The sequence below is a fragment of the Scyliorhinus torazame genome, chromosome 2 (genome assembly GCF_047496885.1).
Source record: "Scyliorhinus torazame isolate Kashiwa2021f chromosome 2, sScyTor2.1, whole genome shotgun sequence".
NCBI classification, from domain to species: domain Eukaryota; kingdom Metazoa; phylum Chordata; class Chondrichthyes; order Carcharhiniformes; family Scyliorhinidae; genus Scyliorhinus; species Scyliorhinus torazame.
The window spans coordinates 322,154,926-322,174,784 of NC_092708.1; the positions used below are offsets into that span (position 1 = coordinate 322,154,926).

At 42.9% G+C, this 19,859-nt stretch overlaps 1 protein-coding gene across 5 annotated transcripts in view; it reads right to left on the reverse strand.

Annotated features, from left to right (window-relative positions):
* samd4a (sterile alpha motif domain containing 4A) overlaps window positions 1–19,712 on the reverse strand; it is a 273,565-nt gene extending 253,853 nt beyond the window's left edge. For 2 of the 5 annotated variants that reach the window (XM_072489710.1, XM_072489706.1), the window contains exons 1-2: window positions 19,542–19,712; window positions 18,071–18,611 (exon numbers count right to left, since the gene is read on the reverse strand). In XM_072489710.1, the coding sequence (XP_072345811.1) occupies window positions 18,071–18,266 (196 nt within the window). In that variant the 5' untranslated portion in view covers window positions 18,267–18,611; window positions 19,542–19,712. Of the gene's footprint in view, window positions 1–18,070; window positions 18,612–19,128; window positions 19,235–19,405; window positions 19,501–19,541 lie in introns of those variants that run through there. The other 3 variants (XM_072489709.1, XM_072489708.1, XM_072489707.1) reach the window with 3 other exon arrangements.
* Between the last annotated feature and the right edge of the window lie 147 nt (window positions 19,713–19,859).

The window sequence follows — 19,859 nt, forward strand, 5'->3', positions numbered from 1 at the left end:
CTTCTCAGTCCTTCTCTTGCATACCCAAGATACAAATAAACCAGACCTAATTCAATCTGAACAAAGCAAACAACATAACCATGAGGTGGCAGTTGGCTAAAGTAGATCAAGAAACTAGATTAAAAGACATGACATTAAAGAATTAATTTATAATTTGCAATGATTGTGCATTCACTGAAGGAACAAAAACACTACAGAACAGGAATAAAAACACGACAGAACTAACGAGAAGGTAAAATTAATTTTAAAAACCAAAGCTTGAAAAACTGCCAAAAAAGGAAGACTGGGCATTGGGAGGACTTTAAAATCCAAAGGATGACAAAGAAATTGATTTTTTAAAAGATTGAAAATAAACTAGTTCTAAACAAAGAGTGTAAATTTCGATAGGTATGTAAAAATATTAGCGAGAGTAAATGTTGGTCCCTTTACAGCAAAAACAGAAGCAATTATGACGAATAAGAGTATTGCAGGGACACAAAACAATACTTGACTGGGATTTTACTAGCATTCTGGTGATGTACTGGGAAACGGGTGAACCTGTACCAGGGAGTCATGTGGGTGGGGACAAACAGAAAAGTGTAATTGAAACCTTGATCAGATCACTCATGATCTTTCCAAATGGTGGAACAAATTCAACGGGCCCAGTGGCCACATCCTGGTCGGAGGTCCTACATTCCTGTGTTCGGAGGATGGATCCCCATATCAGTCACATTGCTGGGAAAGCGGGTTTAGTGCCAGAACAGCTGCCCAAACACAGGTGATGGTGACCAATTCAAATAATTAACAGCCCAGTTAATGGCCATATTCCAGGGCAGCAGCATATTGCCAGCAGCAGAGCAGCCCCCGCCACATGGCATGGCCATCAGTTGTATGAAAGCGGCCTTTCAGTGGCTTCCCAGGGAGGCGCAGGCTCTATGGAACAAAGAGGGAGCTGCAGGCAGGGAAGGCAGCACCCCATGTCCCCAACAATTTGCTGGGGGAATTTACCTTCCAACACAGGGCACCAGGGTTATATTTTCTTAATTTGCCTGCAGTAAGCCCAAGGACTCCTGCAATCCTTAGCCAAGGACAAAAGATTCATTTCACAGCCTATACCTAGAGCAAAATATAGTAGCTAACGTAAAAAACAAAACTCCATATTCAAACTAATACTTCTGGTTCATTTGGCAACTCAATGACCCTACTTAACGACAGACGAGGAGAGAGCGACTGCCCTCGACATCAAGGCAGCATTGGACTGAGTATGACATTAAGAAATCCTGGCAAAATTAAAGGTAATGGGAATAAAAAGGGAAAACACTTCACTGACCAGGGTCATACCTCCCACAAAGTAAGATGGTTGTGGCTATTGGAGGACAATCTTCTCAGTACTAGCATAATGGCATAGGAGTTCCTCAGGGCACTGTGCTAGGCCAATCCATTTTCAACTGCTTCAGCAATTACCTTCCCTCCATCATAAAGTCAGAAGTGGGAATGTTCATTGATGATTGCACTGTGCCCTGTTCCGTTTGTAACTGCTCAGATGCTGAAGCAATCCTTGTCCTAAGCAACAAGACCTAGACAACATTCAGGCTTGAGCTAATAATTGACAAGTAGCCTTCACACCACACAAGCATCAAGCAACGACTATCTCCAGCCAAAATAAATCCAACAATCTCCTCTTGACATGAATGGAACAATTATTTAATATAATCTGTCTCTTCTCTTGGGGATGCTCCTGTCAAAAGCACCAATAGTTCAATTGTCATCCAAGAAAGCACAACAGCGCCTATACTTCCTCAGGAAACTAAGGAAATTCGGCATGTCCACATTGACTCTTACCAACTTTTACAGATGCACCATAGAAAGCATCCTATCAGGCTGCATCACAGCCTGGTATGGCAACTGCTCGGCCCAGGACCGCAAGAAACTTCAGAGAGTCGTGAACACCGCCCAGTCCATCACATGAACCTGCCTCCCATCCATTGACTCCATCTACACCTTCCGCTGCCTGGGGAAAGCGGGCAGCCTAATCAAAGATCCATCCCACCCGGCTCACTCGCTCTTCCAACTTCTTCCATCGGGCAGGAGATACAGAAGTCTGAGAACACGCACGAACAGACTCAAAAACAGCTTCTTCCCCACTGTCACCAGACTCCTAAATGACCCCCTTATGGACTGATTTCATTAACACTACACCCTGTATGCTTCATCCGATGCCAGTGCTTTTGTAGTTACATTGTATATGTTGTGTTGCCCTATTATGTATTTTCTTTTTTTCCCTTTTCTTCTCATGTACTTGATGATCTGTTGAGCTGCTCGCAGCAAAATACTTTTCACTGTACCTCGGTACACGTGACAATAAACAAATCCAATCCAACCCAACCTTTGCAAGTCACTAGGAATGTGTACATTTTTCCAACTTTCCGACCTTATAGGTTTGCTGGCAAACATTAGAAGCCTTTCCTTACCACTCAGTACCTTCTATTATTCAAGTATATCTACAATTCTTTCTGCCTGACCATTTCTCTACTTTGAAAGTCTAGAGGCACCAGGGTGGCACAGTGATTAGCACTGCTGCCTCACTGCTCCAGGGACCTGGGTTCAATTCCAGCTTTAGATGACTGTGTGTGTGGAGTTTGCACTTTCTACAGTGTCTGCGTGGGTTTACTCCACAGTCCAAAGATGTGCAGGTTAGGTGGATTGGCCATGATCAATTGCCCCTTAGCGTCCAAAAGGTTAGGTGGGGTTACTGGGTTAAGGGGATAGGGTGGGGCCCTGACCCTAGGTAGGATACCCTTTCAGAGGGTCGGTGCAGACTCGATGGGCCGAATGGCCTCCTTCTGCACTGTAGTGAATTCTATGAATTAATTAGTGTTAAGGTAACAAATTATGCTATGCTCATCTACAGTAAAACACCCGAAGGGTAAATACAGAACCATGAGAAAATCTTGATGTGATCCCAATCCTCAGTTATTTCCAATATGACAGACTTGGTAATGGCCCTTTAACCGTGTCAGCTATACATTTGTGCAGTACATCATAATGATAAAATATTATTTTTCTAAATACCCCAACAAATCTTCTCAACAAACTTCACTGCGATCTTCATGCGCTTTCCTTTGGTCATTTCTGCCATCCTTCATGCTCACTAAGGTTAAAAAAACTTCCACTGCATTGAGTACACCACAATCCAAAAATAGATTAGGTAGGAAAAGCCAATGCAGGCCAAATAGTTGCACAGATTAGGTTTGCAGTGGGATCCATGAAAAAAAATTAGATTAGCAAAGTGCAGTGTTTCACCAAACAGGTCATAGGCTTGGTTTGGATGTGTACATGATTAAAAAGGTAAAGAAGTGGTATGGCCTATTTTTATTTAGAAATTCAATCTGTTTACCACAACTTAAAGGGCATGTTTCAGCTGGTATGCTGTATAGTTGGTGTTACTGCTCCAGCAGCCATTTATCACAAGAGGCGATAGAATTGACCACCCAGGTATAAACTTTCAGCAAAATTGGGGTATCCTTTGCAGAGCACAAGCCTGAGAAAAATTTATGAAGATCCTGGGGTGCCCAAACTTCAGTAACCCCCCTCTCAACCTCCCCATTTGGGTCCAAAGAAATGCAGAGAACTAGGTTTGGCACTGGCTTGGTTGCAGGAGTTGCCAGTCAGGCAATATAGCTAGGCATCAGAACACCTTTGGGCTCCACTCAAGATTTTGTTTGGGTTCATTCCCTTAACCTCAGTCTTTCCTGAAGTATCTACAGGCAATGGGCTATTTTCCACAGCTTGTAGTTTGGTTCATGAGCACCAGGATGTGGCTGCATGCAATGGGCCTGCATACTGCATATAGGTGGCCAAACCCCCCAGAGTTCCTCTGAAGCTTTCGCCAGAGGTCAGGAGGGACCAGCTGCTGTGGGTCGCCACAAGGAGGCAGTCATCAATAGAGAGACTATGTACTGACAGAGAGAAACTTGCACATTTGGCTCTCCTTTTCACATTGCTGCTAACAATTAGGAATAAATCAGGAAGACTGACATTTCCAAAGATACAAGGTACCTTACAACATTGATGCTTATAGGAATTGTGCTGTATTTTACTACACAAAAGAGGCTGCACTTCAAAAGCAATTGAATGGCATTTGTTATGGGCCAGTGTTTAGAGGACCCCCAAAGTGTATCATGGAGTTCACCTGACCCACAACTTTTAATAGATTGTGGTATGGGGAGCACACAGCCCACTCTACAGGTGTGGTACAGCAGAAATGGAAAAGTATTTTTTAAAGCAAGATAATGTTTATTCTATGAACTCAAGTTAACCTTTTTAAAACAAACAATGAACATCTTAGCAACCATTAGTTCAAATACAACCCCCAAAGAATACAACACTACGTAATCGTTAAGCTGTCCTTTTAACATCCATAAGACTTAAAAAATAACTTTTAACAGAAGCACATCAGGTTAAAGTCACTACTGAGAGCAGTTATTAGTTTTAAATCACCAAAGGATCGATTTACAGGTTTTAGATTAGAGAGAGAGACTCATACATCTTCTGGCTGTGACTGCAGCTATCCAGCTCTGAAAACGAAACTAAAACTCACCCTGCAGCAAGCAGCCTAAAATGAAAGTAAAAAGCTGACAGACAGCCCAGCTCCACCCACTCTCTGACATCATTGCAGTAATAAACACCCATTTCTTAAAGGTACTTTCACATGACACGATGAAGAACTTTGGAACATGCTGGAGACATTCAAGAATGGAAGTGGAAGTTCGCTCTCTTGTCCCCCTTTCTTCCTTCCTTTATTCAAAAGTTTGCTGAACTCTCCATGAACGGCCAGATGGTCAAAAATGCCTCGAATTTAGTGCCAAAAGAACAGAGGCCAAATGCTTTAGTTCCTCCCTTCAGCATCCACATGCCTTCAGCTATGTCAGGAATCATATAACCTCCATGTACTGCTCAACTGCAAATCACTCCAATGACATCCATTGTTTTACAAATGTCACTTGCTTCCAATTGCTTTTCCCCATCACTTCTGAAATCCGAGACCATGATTTTTATTTCAAAGTTCAATTCTAACTCTAGTGCAAGCCTTTTCCACAATTTGCAATATTCAAAATTGCATAGGCTGCAACCTCAGCCACACCAAGTAATACACAGCATTCCTGCCCCTTTCAAGCTGCGCCCATTTTCCAAGCCTAAGAAAATTGGTTCTGCCCTCACTTTCAAATCTTCATATCTTTAATCCGCTATAATAATCTACTCCAGCCACAAGGGCCCACTGCATCGCTGTTACACCCATACTGTACCAGAATGTTCCTTGCTCCCTCTGTCCATTGTTACTTTCCGCTATCCCAATCTCCCTCAATCCCAATTTCAAAAGGTTTCCAAAATATATCAACATTTTCAATCTTTCCCCTTTTACCCTGTTCCTGCTTTTGTGAATGTAAAGAATTTTGAAATATCTTCCTCGCCTGATTTTACAAGTAATACAAATGGTTTATTTTTGAAAAGAGTAGAGTTTACCAAATATATGCTCTCTCTCTATCACCACATCGTCATTCTCCGGCCTTTATCTATGGCACTTTCATTCTGCTCTCTCTCTAGGTTCAAATAAAACATCAAGCTTATTTGAACCATCAGCAGTTTGAGAAGTAAGCAATTCAGTCAAAATATATAGTGTAAAATCTTGCAATATTCCTCTCCATCAGCCATGTGGATTTGACTTTGCATCTACCCAAAGTAATCACCTTTTCACTATATACTGCATCAGTCTGGAGAATTTAATCTCACCATCTGATTACAACATATATTGTTTAAGTATACACCTGCAGATTATTGTAAAACATTTATGGTACGATTGCAATCAATTGGAATATCAACATTTCGCCATTCCACCAAGTTCATATTCTCCGCTACACTGCTCTACAGTAATACTCATAAGAAGCCCAGTGTTTCCACACAGCGTATAAATGGGAAAAACTGTTGCAAACATTCAAACACTGCCACAACCTGCATTTAGAAAGGACTGGGAGTATATGGCACCTTCAGATAATAAATGGCAGGTAGCATCAAAACTTTTAGTGAAAATTATTCAATATATTTTATTTGGATGGATGCTGTAATTATTAAGGACAGTATTGTGGGAATTGGAAGATAAAAAGGAAATAAACCCAATGATAGTTGACATAGAATCAACTGATGATCAATACATTAAAGCATATAAATCACCTGGACAGCTTAATCTTGTCCATTGCTACTCTCTACCTTCTATGACCTAGCCAGTTCTGTATCCACCTTGCCAGCTCACCCCTGATCCCGTGTGACATCACCTTTTGCACCAGTCTGCCATGAGGGACCTTGTCAAAGGCCTTACTGAAGTCCATACAGACAACATCCACTGCCCTACCTGCATCAATCATCTTAGTGACCTCCTCGAAAAACTCTATCAAGTTAGTGAGACACGACCTCCCCTTCACAAAACCATGCTGCCTCTCACTAATAGGTCTATTTGCTTCCAAATGGGAGTAGATCCTGTCTCGAAGAATTCTCTCCAGTAATTTCCCTCCCACGGACGTAAGGCTCACCGGCCTGTAGTTCCCTGGATTATCCTTGCTACCCTTCTTAAACAGAGGAACAACATCAGCTATTCTGCAGTCCTCTAGGAATACAGTGAGGATCCAACGATTTCTGTCAAGGCCTCAGCAATTTCCTCTCTAGCCTCCTTCAGTATTCTGGGGTAGATCCCATCAGGCCCTGGGGACTTATCTACCTTAATATTTTTCAAGACGCCCAACACCTCGTCTTTTTGGATCTCAATGTGACCCAGGATATCTACACACCCTTCTCCAGACTCAACATCTACCAATTCCTTCTCTTTGGTGAATACTGATGCAAAGTATTCATTTAGTACCTCGCCCATTTCCTCTGGCTCCACACATAGATTCCCTTGCCTATCCTTCAGTGGGCCAACCCTTTCCCTGGCTATCCTCTTGCTTTTTATGTACGTGTAAAAAGCCTTGGGATTTTCCTTAACCCTATTTGCCAATGACTTTTCGTGACCCCTTCTAGCCCTCCTGACTCCTTGCTCAAGTTCCTTCCTACTTTCCTTATATTCCACACTGGCTTTGTCTGCTCCCAGCCTTTTAGCCCTGACAAATGCCTCCTTTTTCTTTTTGACGAGGCCTACAATATCTCTCGTTATCCAAGGTTCCCGAAAATTGCCGTATTTATCCTTCTTCCTCACAGGAACATGCCGGTCCTGAATTCCTTTCAACTGACACTTGAAAGCCTCCCACATGTCAGATGTTGATTTGCCCTCAAATATCCGCCCCAATCTAGGTTCTTCAGTTCCCACCTAATATTGTTAGAATTAGCCTTCCCCCAATTTAGCACATTCATCCTAGGACCACTCTTATCCTTGTCCACCAGCACTTTAAAACTTACTGAAATGCGGTCACTGTTCCCAAAATGCTCCCCTACTGAAACTTCTACCACCTGGCCAGGCTCATTGCCCAATACCAGGTCCAGTACAGCCCCTTCCCTAGTTGGACTGTCTACATATTGTTTTAAGAAGCTCTCCTGGATGCTCCTTACAAACTCTGCCCAGTCTAAGCCCCTGGCACTAAGTGAGTCCCAGTCAATATTGGGAAGTTGAAGTCTCCCATCACCACAACCCTGTTGTTTTTACTCTTTTCCAAAATCGGTCTACCTATCTGCTCCTCTATCCCCCACGGGGTGGTGGGAGGCCTGTAGTAAACCCCCAACATTGTGACTGCACCCTTCTTATTCCTGATCTCTACCCATATAGCCTCACTGCCCTCTGAGGTGTCCTCCCGTAGTACAGCTGTGATAGTCTCCTTAACCAGTAGTGCAACTCCGCCACCCCTTTTCCATCCCCCTCTATCCCGCCTGAAACAGCTAAATCCTGGAACGTTTAGCTGCCAATCCTGTCCTTCCCTCAACCAAGTCTCTGTAGTGGCAACAACATCATAGTTCCAAGTACTAATCCAAGCTCTAAGTTCATCTGCCTTACCCGTAATACTTCTTGCATTAAAACATATGCACTTCAGGCCACCAGACCCAGTGTTCAGCAACTTCACCCTGTCTGCTCTGCCTCAGAGCCATACTGTCCCTATTCCCTAGTTCTCCCTCAATGCTCTCACCTTCTGACCTATTGCTCCCGTGCCCAAGATGAAAATACACAGTCTCTGCAGGCTGCAAAAGCACATTAATTTCCCATGAATCTCCCCAGTCAATCCACATTCTTCTGATCAATTTCACCTGTTATTTACTGGAAGCAAAACAAAATCCTTTTTAAAAACCTGACGAATGCAGCCAAACACACTATACCCCCAGGCTTTTGTCCCAATACCAACTGTGATTTGTGTATGAGGACACCCAGATCCCTCTGTGCCACAGCAGTCTGCAATTTCTATTTAAATAATATTCTGTGTTTCTATGGGTCCCACCAAAGCAGGCAACCTCATTTTCTCACATTATAATTATTTGCCAAGTTTTTGCCCACTCACTTAACCAATATTTGCATGCAGACTCGGTGTCCTTCACTCAACTTATTTGCCTACCTACCTTTGTATTGTCAGCAAATTTGGCTACAACACATTGCCTTCATCCAAATCAAGATAAATTGTAACTAGTTGAGGCCCCCCCCGCACTGATCCCTATGACACCCCACTGGTTACTAATCTGAAAATGGCACATTTAACCTTGTCCAGTTTCCTGTTAGCATGGATAAAGGATTGACCAATATATTATTCCTAAACAACATGGGTTCTTACCTTGTGCAGTGCCCTGTTTATGTGACACTTTATTGAACACCTTTTGGAAATCCAAATACACATCAACTCTGCTTACTTATTAAATCCTCAAATTGTTGACTCAGCCTGATTGTATTCTAAATGTTCTGCTACTACTTCCTTAATAATTCTAGCATTTTCCCATTGACAGATGTTACACTAACTGGTCTATGGCTTCCCACTTTCTGTCTCTCTCCTTTCTTAACTGGTGTGACATTTCCAGTTTTTCAATCCACTGGGACTTTTCCAGAATCTGGGGAATTTGAGGATTACAACCAATGCATCCATTATCTCTGTAGCCACTTATTTTTCCACCCTAGGATGTAGGCCATCTGGTCCAGGGTCTTTGGTCATAGTTTATCTAATACTTTTTTCCCTTGAGCAAAAGTGTTTTTTTTTTTTTAAAGTTCCTTCCTCTCTTTTGCCCCTTCATTTTATACTGTTCTTATGATTCGTTGTGTCTTCTACCATGAAGAAACATCAAAAATACTTGTTTAAAGTCTCTAAATTTTCCTTGCTTACCATTATTAATTCTGCAGTCTCATCCTCTAAAGGACCAACATTTATTTCCTTTTCCCATTTAAAATAATATATATTTATTGAGTTTTTCATTTTGGAGAATAACGCAACAAAGGTGCAAAAACATTCCCATGAGTAGGAAGAAGAAAAAGGATTAATATGAGTGTACAGAATAGAACAGGAGAATAACATTACAACTGGCTCAATACAATCATTAAACAAGATTAGATACTCCTATGGCCTCACCAGAGACCGAGGGGTTGACAGAATAAGGTCATAAAACATGTCAAAACAGTGTCCCCCCCCCTACCACACACAGAGGCCTACAATAACCATGAAAAATCCTGATGAGTCTCCCGGGCCATGGTCGGGTGCGCACCAACGTACAACCCCCTCGGCTCCAGCAGCGCCAAAGGTGCAGCCTCCTCTTCGGATACCAGAACCATCTGCACCCATGTAGAAGCCAAGAGCGGATACATCCTTATAAAAACAAAAGAAAACACACAAGAACCCCAGTCTTAAGGGAAAATGCATACAACACAACTAAACCTCAATCCAGGCCCTAGCAGAACCAAAATCAATTCAGACAAATATAAAGAGAACCTGCAGCAACACATTCAGATTACAATCAAACTGACAGGTCTCCCAGAGAAGAAAAGGAAGGAAGGATTGGATTTATTTATTGTCATGTGTGCTGAGACACATAGAATACATAGGAAAGACTAGACATAGTTCAAGGGAGGAAAAAATAAAGAGACCAAAGCGGAGAGAAAGCAAACAAACAAGGGAGGGTCAGCAGGAACTCAGCCCTCCCACGATAAAGAAATCGGCTCAGAGCAAGGATAAAGACACTGATTTTTAAATTTAATAACATAGAAAGAAACAAAATAGGTAATGCCAAAAAGTAACCAGAAACGGATTAGCTCTAACTGGGGGTCCCCCCCGACTATCCTCAATCTAAGCAATGACTGCACTAATCCTATCAACCCAATCACCCAACCCTCCCACTTTTCAGACCCCACTTATCCTCCCAATAACAAAACGGTGTACTCAAACACCTAAAGAGTGCAGAAGGAGGCCATTGGGCCCATTGAGTCTGCACCGACCCTCCGAAAGAGCACCCGACCTAGGCCCACTCCCCTGCCTCTGTAACCCCGCACATTGATCACGACAATCCACCTAACCTGTATGAGAGCGCGCACGAGAGAACATGCAAACAGAGGGGAGAGAGACGTTACAATTAGCAGGTCAGAAAGGCTGAAACAGCATATGATCTGCATTTCACCCTCACCTATTAAAGCACATTGCTGCTCACCTTAATACAAGAACTGAGATTCAAATATAAATTGCCCATGGTCCAAGAAATTCGTTACCATGCCTGATTGTTATCTGCTGACCCCTACTGGAGACTTATGTTCGCAACACAATCATGCTTCGCTTTAATGCCTAAACATCGCCACACTTAACTAAAGAGAAAATGCTGGAAAATCTCAGCAAGTCTGGCAGCATCTGTAGGGAGAGAAAAGAGCTAACTTTTTGAGTCCAGATGACCCTTTGTCAAAGCTCAAGCTCTGTTGCCAAGCTTAACTAGTTGGGCAAAGTACAGGAGCGGAATAGTGCCCATGGAACTGCGCTCTCTGGCAAGGAATCAGTTCTTCCAAGAGGGTGCAAGAGAAAATGGATGAAGCAAACTATATTTCATTGAAAATGCAAGAACTAATCATTGGAGGTTAATTATAAAGCAGATGATGATAATAAATCTAGAACTCTGACCGTTAAATAAAAAGTAGGGACGGGTTTAATCTCCTCTTATCCAGAAAATCAACACATGAGACTTTTGGCAATGCAAAATTCGTTAACAAAGTCATCTTTATAAAGGTGTGTTCTATACATGACTCCATCTCTTATGTTCTAGGATTAAGATAATAAAGATGTTTTTATTAGAAACCTTTCAAGTTTTGTTCCTATTTTAAAGAACAGCATATAATTTCAAAGGTCAACATCAATCCAGTACAAACTAAATACTTAATTCCTTGTATTCCAGTTTCAATTCAAGTTGAGTTCTTCCAATGAAAACAAAAACAAACATTTATTGCACCCATTCCTGAGGGCAGTTAAGAGTCAACCACACTGCTGTGGGTCTGAAGTCACATGTAGGCCAGACAGGCAAGAATGGCAGATTTCCTTTCTTGGAGGTGGTTAGTGAACCAGATGGGTTTTACGGTGATTATTAGACATTTAATTGCAGATTTGTATTGAATTCAAAACATATGACTGAAGTCCCAAATGACATCCTACATAACTGTGATAAAGGCAAACTATGCCTCCTTGTTCTCCTCGCGCAGCCTTTGGCCAGTTGACCACACCATCCTCCTCAGCACCTCTCCACTGTCACCCTGCTCTCACCTGGTTCCATTCTTATTTATTGAATCATAGCCAGAGTATCACTTACAGTAGTTTTGCTTCCCACTCACACATTACCCCCCCCTACATTCCTACATCCACACCACATTCTCACCCCCCCCCCCCCCCCCCCAAGGATCTTTCACTGACACCACTCTCGCCTATTCCTCATCTACATGCTGTCCCCTGAAGATATTTGAAAGCATAACATTACTTTTTACAAGTACATTAATGACACCGAGCTCTTACCTTACCATTATCTCCTCCGAATTCTTCTACTGTTGCTAATTTGTTTGACTGCTTATCCAATATCCAGTACTGGATTCACAGAAATTAAACACAAGGAAAATTGAAACCAATGTTTACATTTTGTTTGGTCCCCAGTCTAGCTAGCTACTGACTTTAGCCCCTCTCTCCCAACAATCTGGTCCCGATCGTGGGAGAAGCGCCCAGTGGCTGCTATCAGCTTTTACATTGAGAATGGCGCAGCTGCCCCTTTTAAATGAAAATAAATGAGGCTGTGTGCAGTCTTCTAGCCAGAAGTGGCAGCAGTGAACGGGTCATGCATCCTGCACGTACATTTGACATCAAGCACCCTATACCGAGGTGCTTTTGCTGCCAAATCATGGGGAAAGAGCTTTTCCATTTTCTAGCTGCTAGCAGGTATGTCAAGAGAACTGAGATGATGGATTGTTTTGTTACAAGGAAAAGACAGTCAAGAGGCATAAATAGGCAGTGTACCTACTAGCCAGGATATCACATCTGAATCTGCTGGAGAGAACAGCTCAGGAGAATCCACAACAGGACAGTGCAGTGCTAGCTCTGTTCAGAGCTGCAGGGCCTCTGGCCAACAGCCGACACTTTAACTCGGGAACAAAGCAGTTTAAAGTTGATTTCTGGAGGTATGGTTTTGTTAATTGTGCCAATGCAAGTAAGGATGCAAATCCCATGTGTTATATGCAGGGAAGTACTGGAAAATGAGGCGCTAAGTTTCAGATTTTGATGAAAAATTCCTTTTGAGGTTGAGACCCCAGAGTCAGTTATTAACCTGTCGCTGATTCCAAATTAAAAGACCATGCTGCTGTTGCTGACCTGTGATGCCGCATTAAAAGTGAGATTCAAGTGAGATTGTGAAGACCAAGCAGGCACTCCTGTCGGACTAAATGTAAGTGAACGTGGCCGGGCAGGCCGACTCTCTCATTTTGAATCCCTCCACCACATGTGGCAGTGCCCAGTTACCTAGGCCCCGAGTTCCAAAATTCCCCTCCCTATGCACCTCTATCTCACTTTTCCCCTTTAAGACACTCCTTAGAACTTACTTCTTTAACTTTGGTCATCTGACCTAATATTGCCATACCTGGTTCAGTCTCATATTTTGTTTTAGAATGCTCCCGTGAGGATTCTTCGGACATTTTATGTTCAAATATGCTATACAAGATGCTGCTATTTATGGGACCTTCTCGTGAACAAATTGTCGGTCATGTCTTCCTACATTACAACTGCGACTACTTCAAGTGTACTTAATTGACAGAAGTACTTTGACTCATGCAGAAAATATGAAAGACATTATATAAACAAGCTGCTAGGTCAAATCCACCATGAGAGCATGTGCCCCCAATGATGGCTTTCTTATTTTCACTAAAGTCTCAGCAAGATTAGTATGCAAACAAAGCTTAGACTAACAATACAAGTTATGAGATTTATTTTCAAATCCCACAGATTTGACTACATTGTACAAGTAAATCATAAACAATTTAAAAGTAAATGCAGTAGTTATAAAAAGCAAGACAATTCAATAATCTGAGCAAACAGAATACCTTTAACAAAGGGATATGGGGGATAGTGGCCGTAAAAGATATTGAAGTGTTTGATCGGCCATGATCGTATTAAATGGCGGCGCAGGCTTGATGGTCTGAATGGCCTGTTGTTCCTGTTGCCGAATCTAATGTCTCAAGTTCCGGGCTTTGAAGCCCCCTCTTAGTCGTCGGAACTTCAGTAACTCGGAGGACAACCCATGAGGTGAAAGTCATCAGGGGTTTGGCTGGTAAGCCTGTATGGAGCTAATTTTATCCAAAAAGCCAAGTGCACCAATGCAAAAAGTAATCAAAAAAAGGTTAATGGAACGTTGAATTTTATGTCAAGGGAATAAACATAGAAACACAGAAAATAGGAGGTGGCGATTCGGCCCTTCAAGCTTGCTCTACCATTCATTATGATCATGGCTGATCATTGAGCTCAATACCCTGATCCCGATACCCTGATCCCACCTTCCCTCCAGAATAAAGTAACAGTGTTTTTGTTGTAGAAAGCCTTGGTTAAAAAACATATGAAGTACTGCATCAGTTTTGGGCACTGGACCTCAGAGAAGTTTTATTTTAAACAAGTAATGCACAGATTCACTCGAATTATACCAGGATTTCAAGAATTAAGTTATGGAGGACTCTGCCTGCATTCCCTTGAGTTTGCAAAGTTTTTTAAAAAAAAATTTTTTTTTTTTTTTTTTTTTTTTTTTAATATTTTTTTGTTCTCCTTTTTCACATTTTCTCCCAAATTTACACCCAACAATAAACAATAATCAGTCACAAATGTAATGTCAATCCCCATATCAAAACAACGATCCCATCCTCCCACAAAACCCCAGACATTAGCCCGCATGTTAACATAAACAAATGACAAAAAGGAATCCGGAATCACCCAGTCACCATTAACACCTACAGTCCCTCTCCCCCCAACTCGCCCAGCCCCCCCTAAAGTTCGATCTAATCCAATTCTCGAAAGTGCATAATGAATAACGCCCATTAATTGTAGAACCCCTCCATCCTTCCCCTCAGTTCAAATTTTACCTTTTCAAGCATTAAGAATTCCAGCAGGTCCCCCCGCCATGCCAGGGCACAGGGTGGAGATCACACAGGGAGGCAGATGTTGTAGCCTTCGCCTCGTTGATCGCCTGTTAGGGTGGAGATCAACTTCTCCACCCTAACAGGTGATGAACGAGGCGAAGGCTACAACATCTGCCTCCGCACCCGTTTCCAACCCCGGCTGGTCCGACACCCCGAATATGGCTTCCCGAGGGCCCGGGTCCAGTTTCACGTGCACCACTTTAAAGATTACCCTACAACCTCCTTCCAGTAATCCTCCAGCTTTGGACAGGACCAAAACATAATCCTCCAGCTTTGGACAGGACCAAAACATATGAACGTGGTTTGCCATTTATGAGTCAAAACAGGAAGCACACAAAAGGGCAATTGAAAAGTGGAACTCCCTCTCTCCAGACATCCATGGATGCTGGATGAATTGAAATTTAAGATCGAGATTGATGGATTTATGTTGGGGATGGGTATCAAAGGATGTGAAAAAAATGATTACGGTACACATTATCTATGATTAAGGCTCAAAAATCTTATTTCGGTTCCTAAATTTATCCCAAAAGCAGGCAAATGCCTCTTACACAACTCAATGTATTGAATTTACACATTTTTGGTTTTGGAGGCTTATTTTTCAGACTCAAGTTAGCTTTAGGAAGTGCTAAACAAAGTTAAAAGTTATGCATCTTTAAATGTTGTCAGTTCAAGTCTAAGCAAACATTGAAGCTAACAACTAGCCCAATTTAGTTTCTTTACTTGAGATCTTTTCCTAGCTGCTTAAGGCCACCAATTACTATCTGAGCCAATGTCTATATACAGTTACTCCTCCAAACACTCTATCATAACACAGAATTTGAATAGCAATATGCTTTTTAAATAACTGTTATACTCTATTGGCAGGTTAGGATTTTAAAAGAATCTTAGTTTATAGTTGGATTATTGTTGGTTTTCCAAGTTTGCAAAAACATTGCATAGTTTATTCCCCATTTCTCGTTTACATCTGCCCTTGGAACTGAAGGGGCAGAACTGTAGCACAGTTGCTTCACAGCTCCAGGGTCCCAGGCTCGATTCCCAGCTTGGGTCACTGTCTGTGCGGAGTCTCCACGTTCTCCCAGTGTCTGCGTGGCTTCCCTCCGGGTGCTCCGGTTTCCTCCCACAGTCCAAAGATGTGCAGGTTAGGTGGATAGGCCATGCTAAATTGCCCAGTGTCCAAAATGGTTAGGTGGGGTTATGCGGATAGGGTGGAGGTGTGGGGATAGGTTGGGGTGTGGGCTTAGGTAGAGTGCTCTGTCCAAGAGCCGGTGCAGACTCGATAGGCCGAATGTCCTCCTTCTGCACTGCAAGTTCTATGATTCTATGAAAATCACTGTACTCAAAAAACTATGACAGCTCTGAATACAGTTAATTAGAATTTCTCCTAGGAAATGTAATTACAAACATACGTTTGTGTTTAACTGCTAGGCACAAAGTACCACCTATTCCTTATGAAGTATAATTGTGCAATATATAGTACGCTGGTTCAAAAACCCAATAAAAAACATTTATAAAAAATATATAGTACGCTGCAAATAGAACAGGAAGCTAATCTAGAAAGTTAAAATTTGTATCAGTTTACTTGGTGGGGTTTCACTTCTCAGCACAGGTTGTAAACCAAATTTTAAAAGTTCATGACAAATGCAACCAACAAAAGGTAACAAGTTGTTGTTAGTTAATGCAGCTTCCATTTAAAATTTGTGCTTCAAGCAAGACTTTTTTTTTTTTAAATGTCTTATGTTTCTGAACTGATTTATGCATTAGTATTAGGTTAACAATTTCACAGAAGAGATACTTCACTGATGATAATTACTAATAATGAGCTTCTTCCACTCTTTTTTTTTTTTTAATTTAGAGTACCCTATTCATTTTTTTCCAGTTAAGGGGCAATTTAGTGTGGTCAATCCACCTAGCTTGCACATTTTTGTGGGGATGAAACCACGCAAACACAGGGAGAATGTGCAAACTCCACACGGACAGTGACCCAGAGCCTGGGACTACTCCCGGTTCCCAATCGCCACCGTGCTGCCCTGCTTCTTCCACTCTTACCACATCAAATATATTTCTTGACTCCATACCAAACTGTTGGTGCACCACTGCCATTTTATGAAACTAATATAATCAGTTCTAAAGAAGTCATATTGGACTCAAAATGTTAACTCTTGTTTCTCTCTCCACACATGCTGCCAGACCAGCTGAGTTTTTCCAGCAATTTTATTCTTTGTTTCAAATTACCACCATCCACAGAATTTTCATTTAAAATTAGATTAGGTTTTTTTTGCAATATAATCTTGACATTGGTGTCCCTTAAATCACAAATTATACATGGAAATATAGAAATTCCACTTTCCCATCCCCCAATATGATCTCAAATTCATAGACTAGAATAATTTTCTTGGTGCTTGCTGAATCCATGCATAAATATCCTAGCAGCAGAGCATAGTACTGGAGGCTGTCAGCAAATGGAAGTACAGACAGCTGCCAAGTCTTGTAGGCTCCGTGCTCTAATATGGAACAGCTGGAAGAGGACTGTGCATTCTTTTCTCTGAGTAAACACTAAGGGCTCTGTTCAGTATCCTACTGCAATCAAGCCTAAAGAATTCCACCAATCAGTGAACACAGACTTCTATTACTTCTCCCCAATACACCCTTTGTATTCCTACGAAAAAAAGAGTTGATCTGGAACTGCAACTGTGTCAATTTTAAACAACTATTTGGGCGGAACTCTTCCAGATTACACTATTCCACAAGTCAATCCTACCACATTGTGTCTGCTGCATAGACCTGGGTGAAACATTATAGTATAAAGATTTTCATTTCAAATATTTCAGCCTCATATTCTGCTACAAGTATGACATATGCTCTCTCAAAACGGACATTCCATATTACATTTTCGAAGTTTTTTGCTGAAGAGGGTCCTGTATTATATTTAATCGACATATTATTCCAAGTCGTCTTAGACTTTTGGCCTTCGCTATTTCCTCTTGAGTTTGACTGGAAAATACTCTTCCTAAAATCGGAATACTGTGCCCATAGCGACTTAAATATCCCATTTTTGGTTTGACAGGCAAATAAATATGAAACGGGTGATATTCGTAAACAGAATAAAGAAAAATGTACAAGTTCATTTAACGGGATCCGTAATTGTATGGGATAAAATAGAAAGCTACGTGTAATGAAAATATCGGAAAAGAAACCAAGCCACGTTGTCCAGAAAGCATAGGATACCCAGACTCTACGTGACATGACTGGGTTATTGCACAGGAAATTGCAGAACAAGATGCATCAAAGCGTCTTACTTCTTACGCTGGTGATGTTGCTCGTGTACCGCAATGAAATACACCAACTGCCAATTTAAAAGGTTACAAAACATTTGTCTGCCGAATCATTAAATTGTAAGAGTTTCGCGTCAATCTCGGAAAAGCAGCATAAAAAATAATGTTGTTGTATTAAACTTACCGGGATCATTTGCCTCCCCCTCGAGAATGTGAAGCTCAGTGCAATCGGACAAAGAATGCTCCAGGCAAATCTGAAGGAAACGAGCCTGGGACCGGCTCACTCGTTTCAACAGGGACAACAAAGCTACAGTTTGTTCACATTCATTCCACCCTTTAAACCACCCTGCAAGAACGCCGACTTGATCTCGAAACATCATGATTGAGGAAAAGGCTCAGCACTCGGCGAGTTTATATCGTTGGGATTCTTCGGCACAAGACAACCCCCCCTCCCTCCAAAAAAAATCAAGCTCAGAAGCATGTAGAAGGAGGGGTTGTCACATTTTGTGTGGATCGGGTTGCGATTTTTTCTTTCCTTTTCTGTAGAATAACGTCACTGTTGACACGCTCCCTCTTCCTCCGAGGCATTCAACAGTGGGCCAAAAATCTACCAGACACTACAAGTATATCACCTGTCAGAATTAGCAGATCTCGGGTTTTTGAGCTCCTCTCCCCACGATATCAGTTTTAATCCTCAACGCCCGCATTCCCATGCGTGGTCAAAACTGGAAAGGAAATCAAAGGAAAACGGCTGTTGAAACGTAGCGTCGCTGAACGATAAATAGTTCAAACTTTACGCTCAAAGCGAAGGATCCCTGATCTCCCCTCCCTCGGCCTGCAGTGACTAGCCACTCATTACAAATTATAATGCAGCAACTCCTTCGGGTTTGTAATTAAGCGTTCAGTCTACAAATAGCCCCGAAACGATAAGATAATAAGCTCCACAAGCGACACATTATTCGAGAGACTGCGAAAGAGCCACGAGCCAACCCGCCAGGCTGTTTCCAGAAGCAATGCAGAGCCACGCAATTCCTCTGGGCTCAGGCCCAATGCAGACCGACTGGAGACCGAAAATGAACTGTCCGCCCAAACCTCAAGTGCGCGGCAGCCGTCCGTCCGCCGCCGTGGCCCTTGCGGGGGATTTTCCATGTCAGGCTGAGAGAAATGAACCCTCAGGATGGACCTTTAACCGCGTTTAGCACGGACGCTGCCCCTGCCCCGTGCAACACTGCGGAAACTCACAGCAACTCCACCAGGCGGGTGTCTGTCTGCAACTGAGACAGCTTCATCTACAAACAGGCCAGTTTTATATCGTAGCCGTGCTTGGAAAATGTCGGGAAAAGAACCCCCTCTTTCCCCGGGCCATCAGGAAAAGTTAGCTCCGACACAGCCTGTGGTAAGGGTAGGGGGGGGGGGGGGGGGGCGGGGAGGCTAAACATCCCTCTCTGAACCCAAACGTTAATAATAGCCCGCCCCTGACCAACACTGGCGATCCCCAGAACAGAAAGCCAATCCTCACCCCGGCTAAAAATAACATGAGAGGCGCAGCGTGTGCGAAGATTAATAATAAATGCGACCCGGAGAGACGCTCCACCCGGTCGCAGCGGCCCCGGCCCCACGCACTGTCTCCCTCCCTCCCCCACCTGCACACCGACCTGCTTCACAGGCACGGCCGGCTCGGGCTTGAGCGCTGATGCCGCTCGCTGGGGGCCATGAGAGGAGCCCGGGGCCGCCGCCGCCGCCGCCACAGCCACAAGTTGGATTTATTTTTAGGCCAGTCCCCGCCCCGGCTCATTAACATTCAGCATTACGTCATGGCACGGCCAGAAATAGAGGCGGCCCCCCGGGGGGGGGGGGGGGGGTCCGGGTATTTATACCAGGCGGAGCTTCCCCGCCGGGCATTGAGAGGCCCCGCCTCCCGGGGGAAAGGAAGCTTCGTTGCTAGGCGCTCGCCTAACACGCGCCGCAGATGT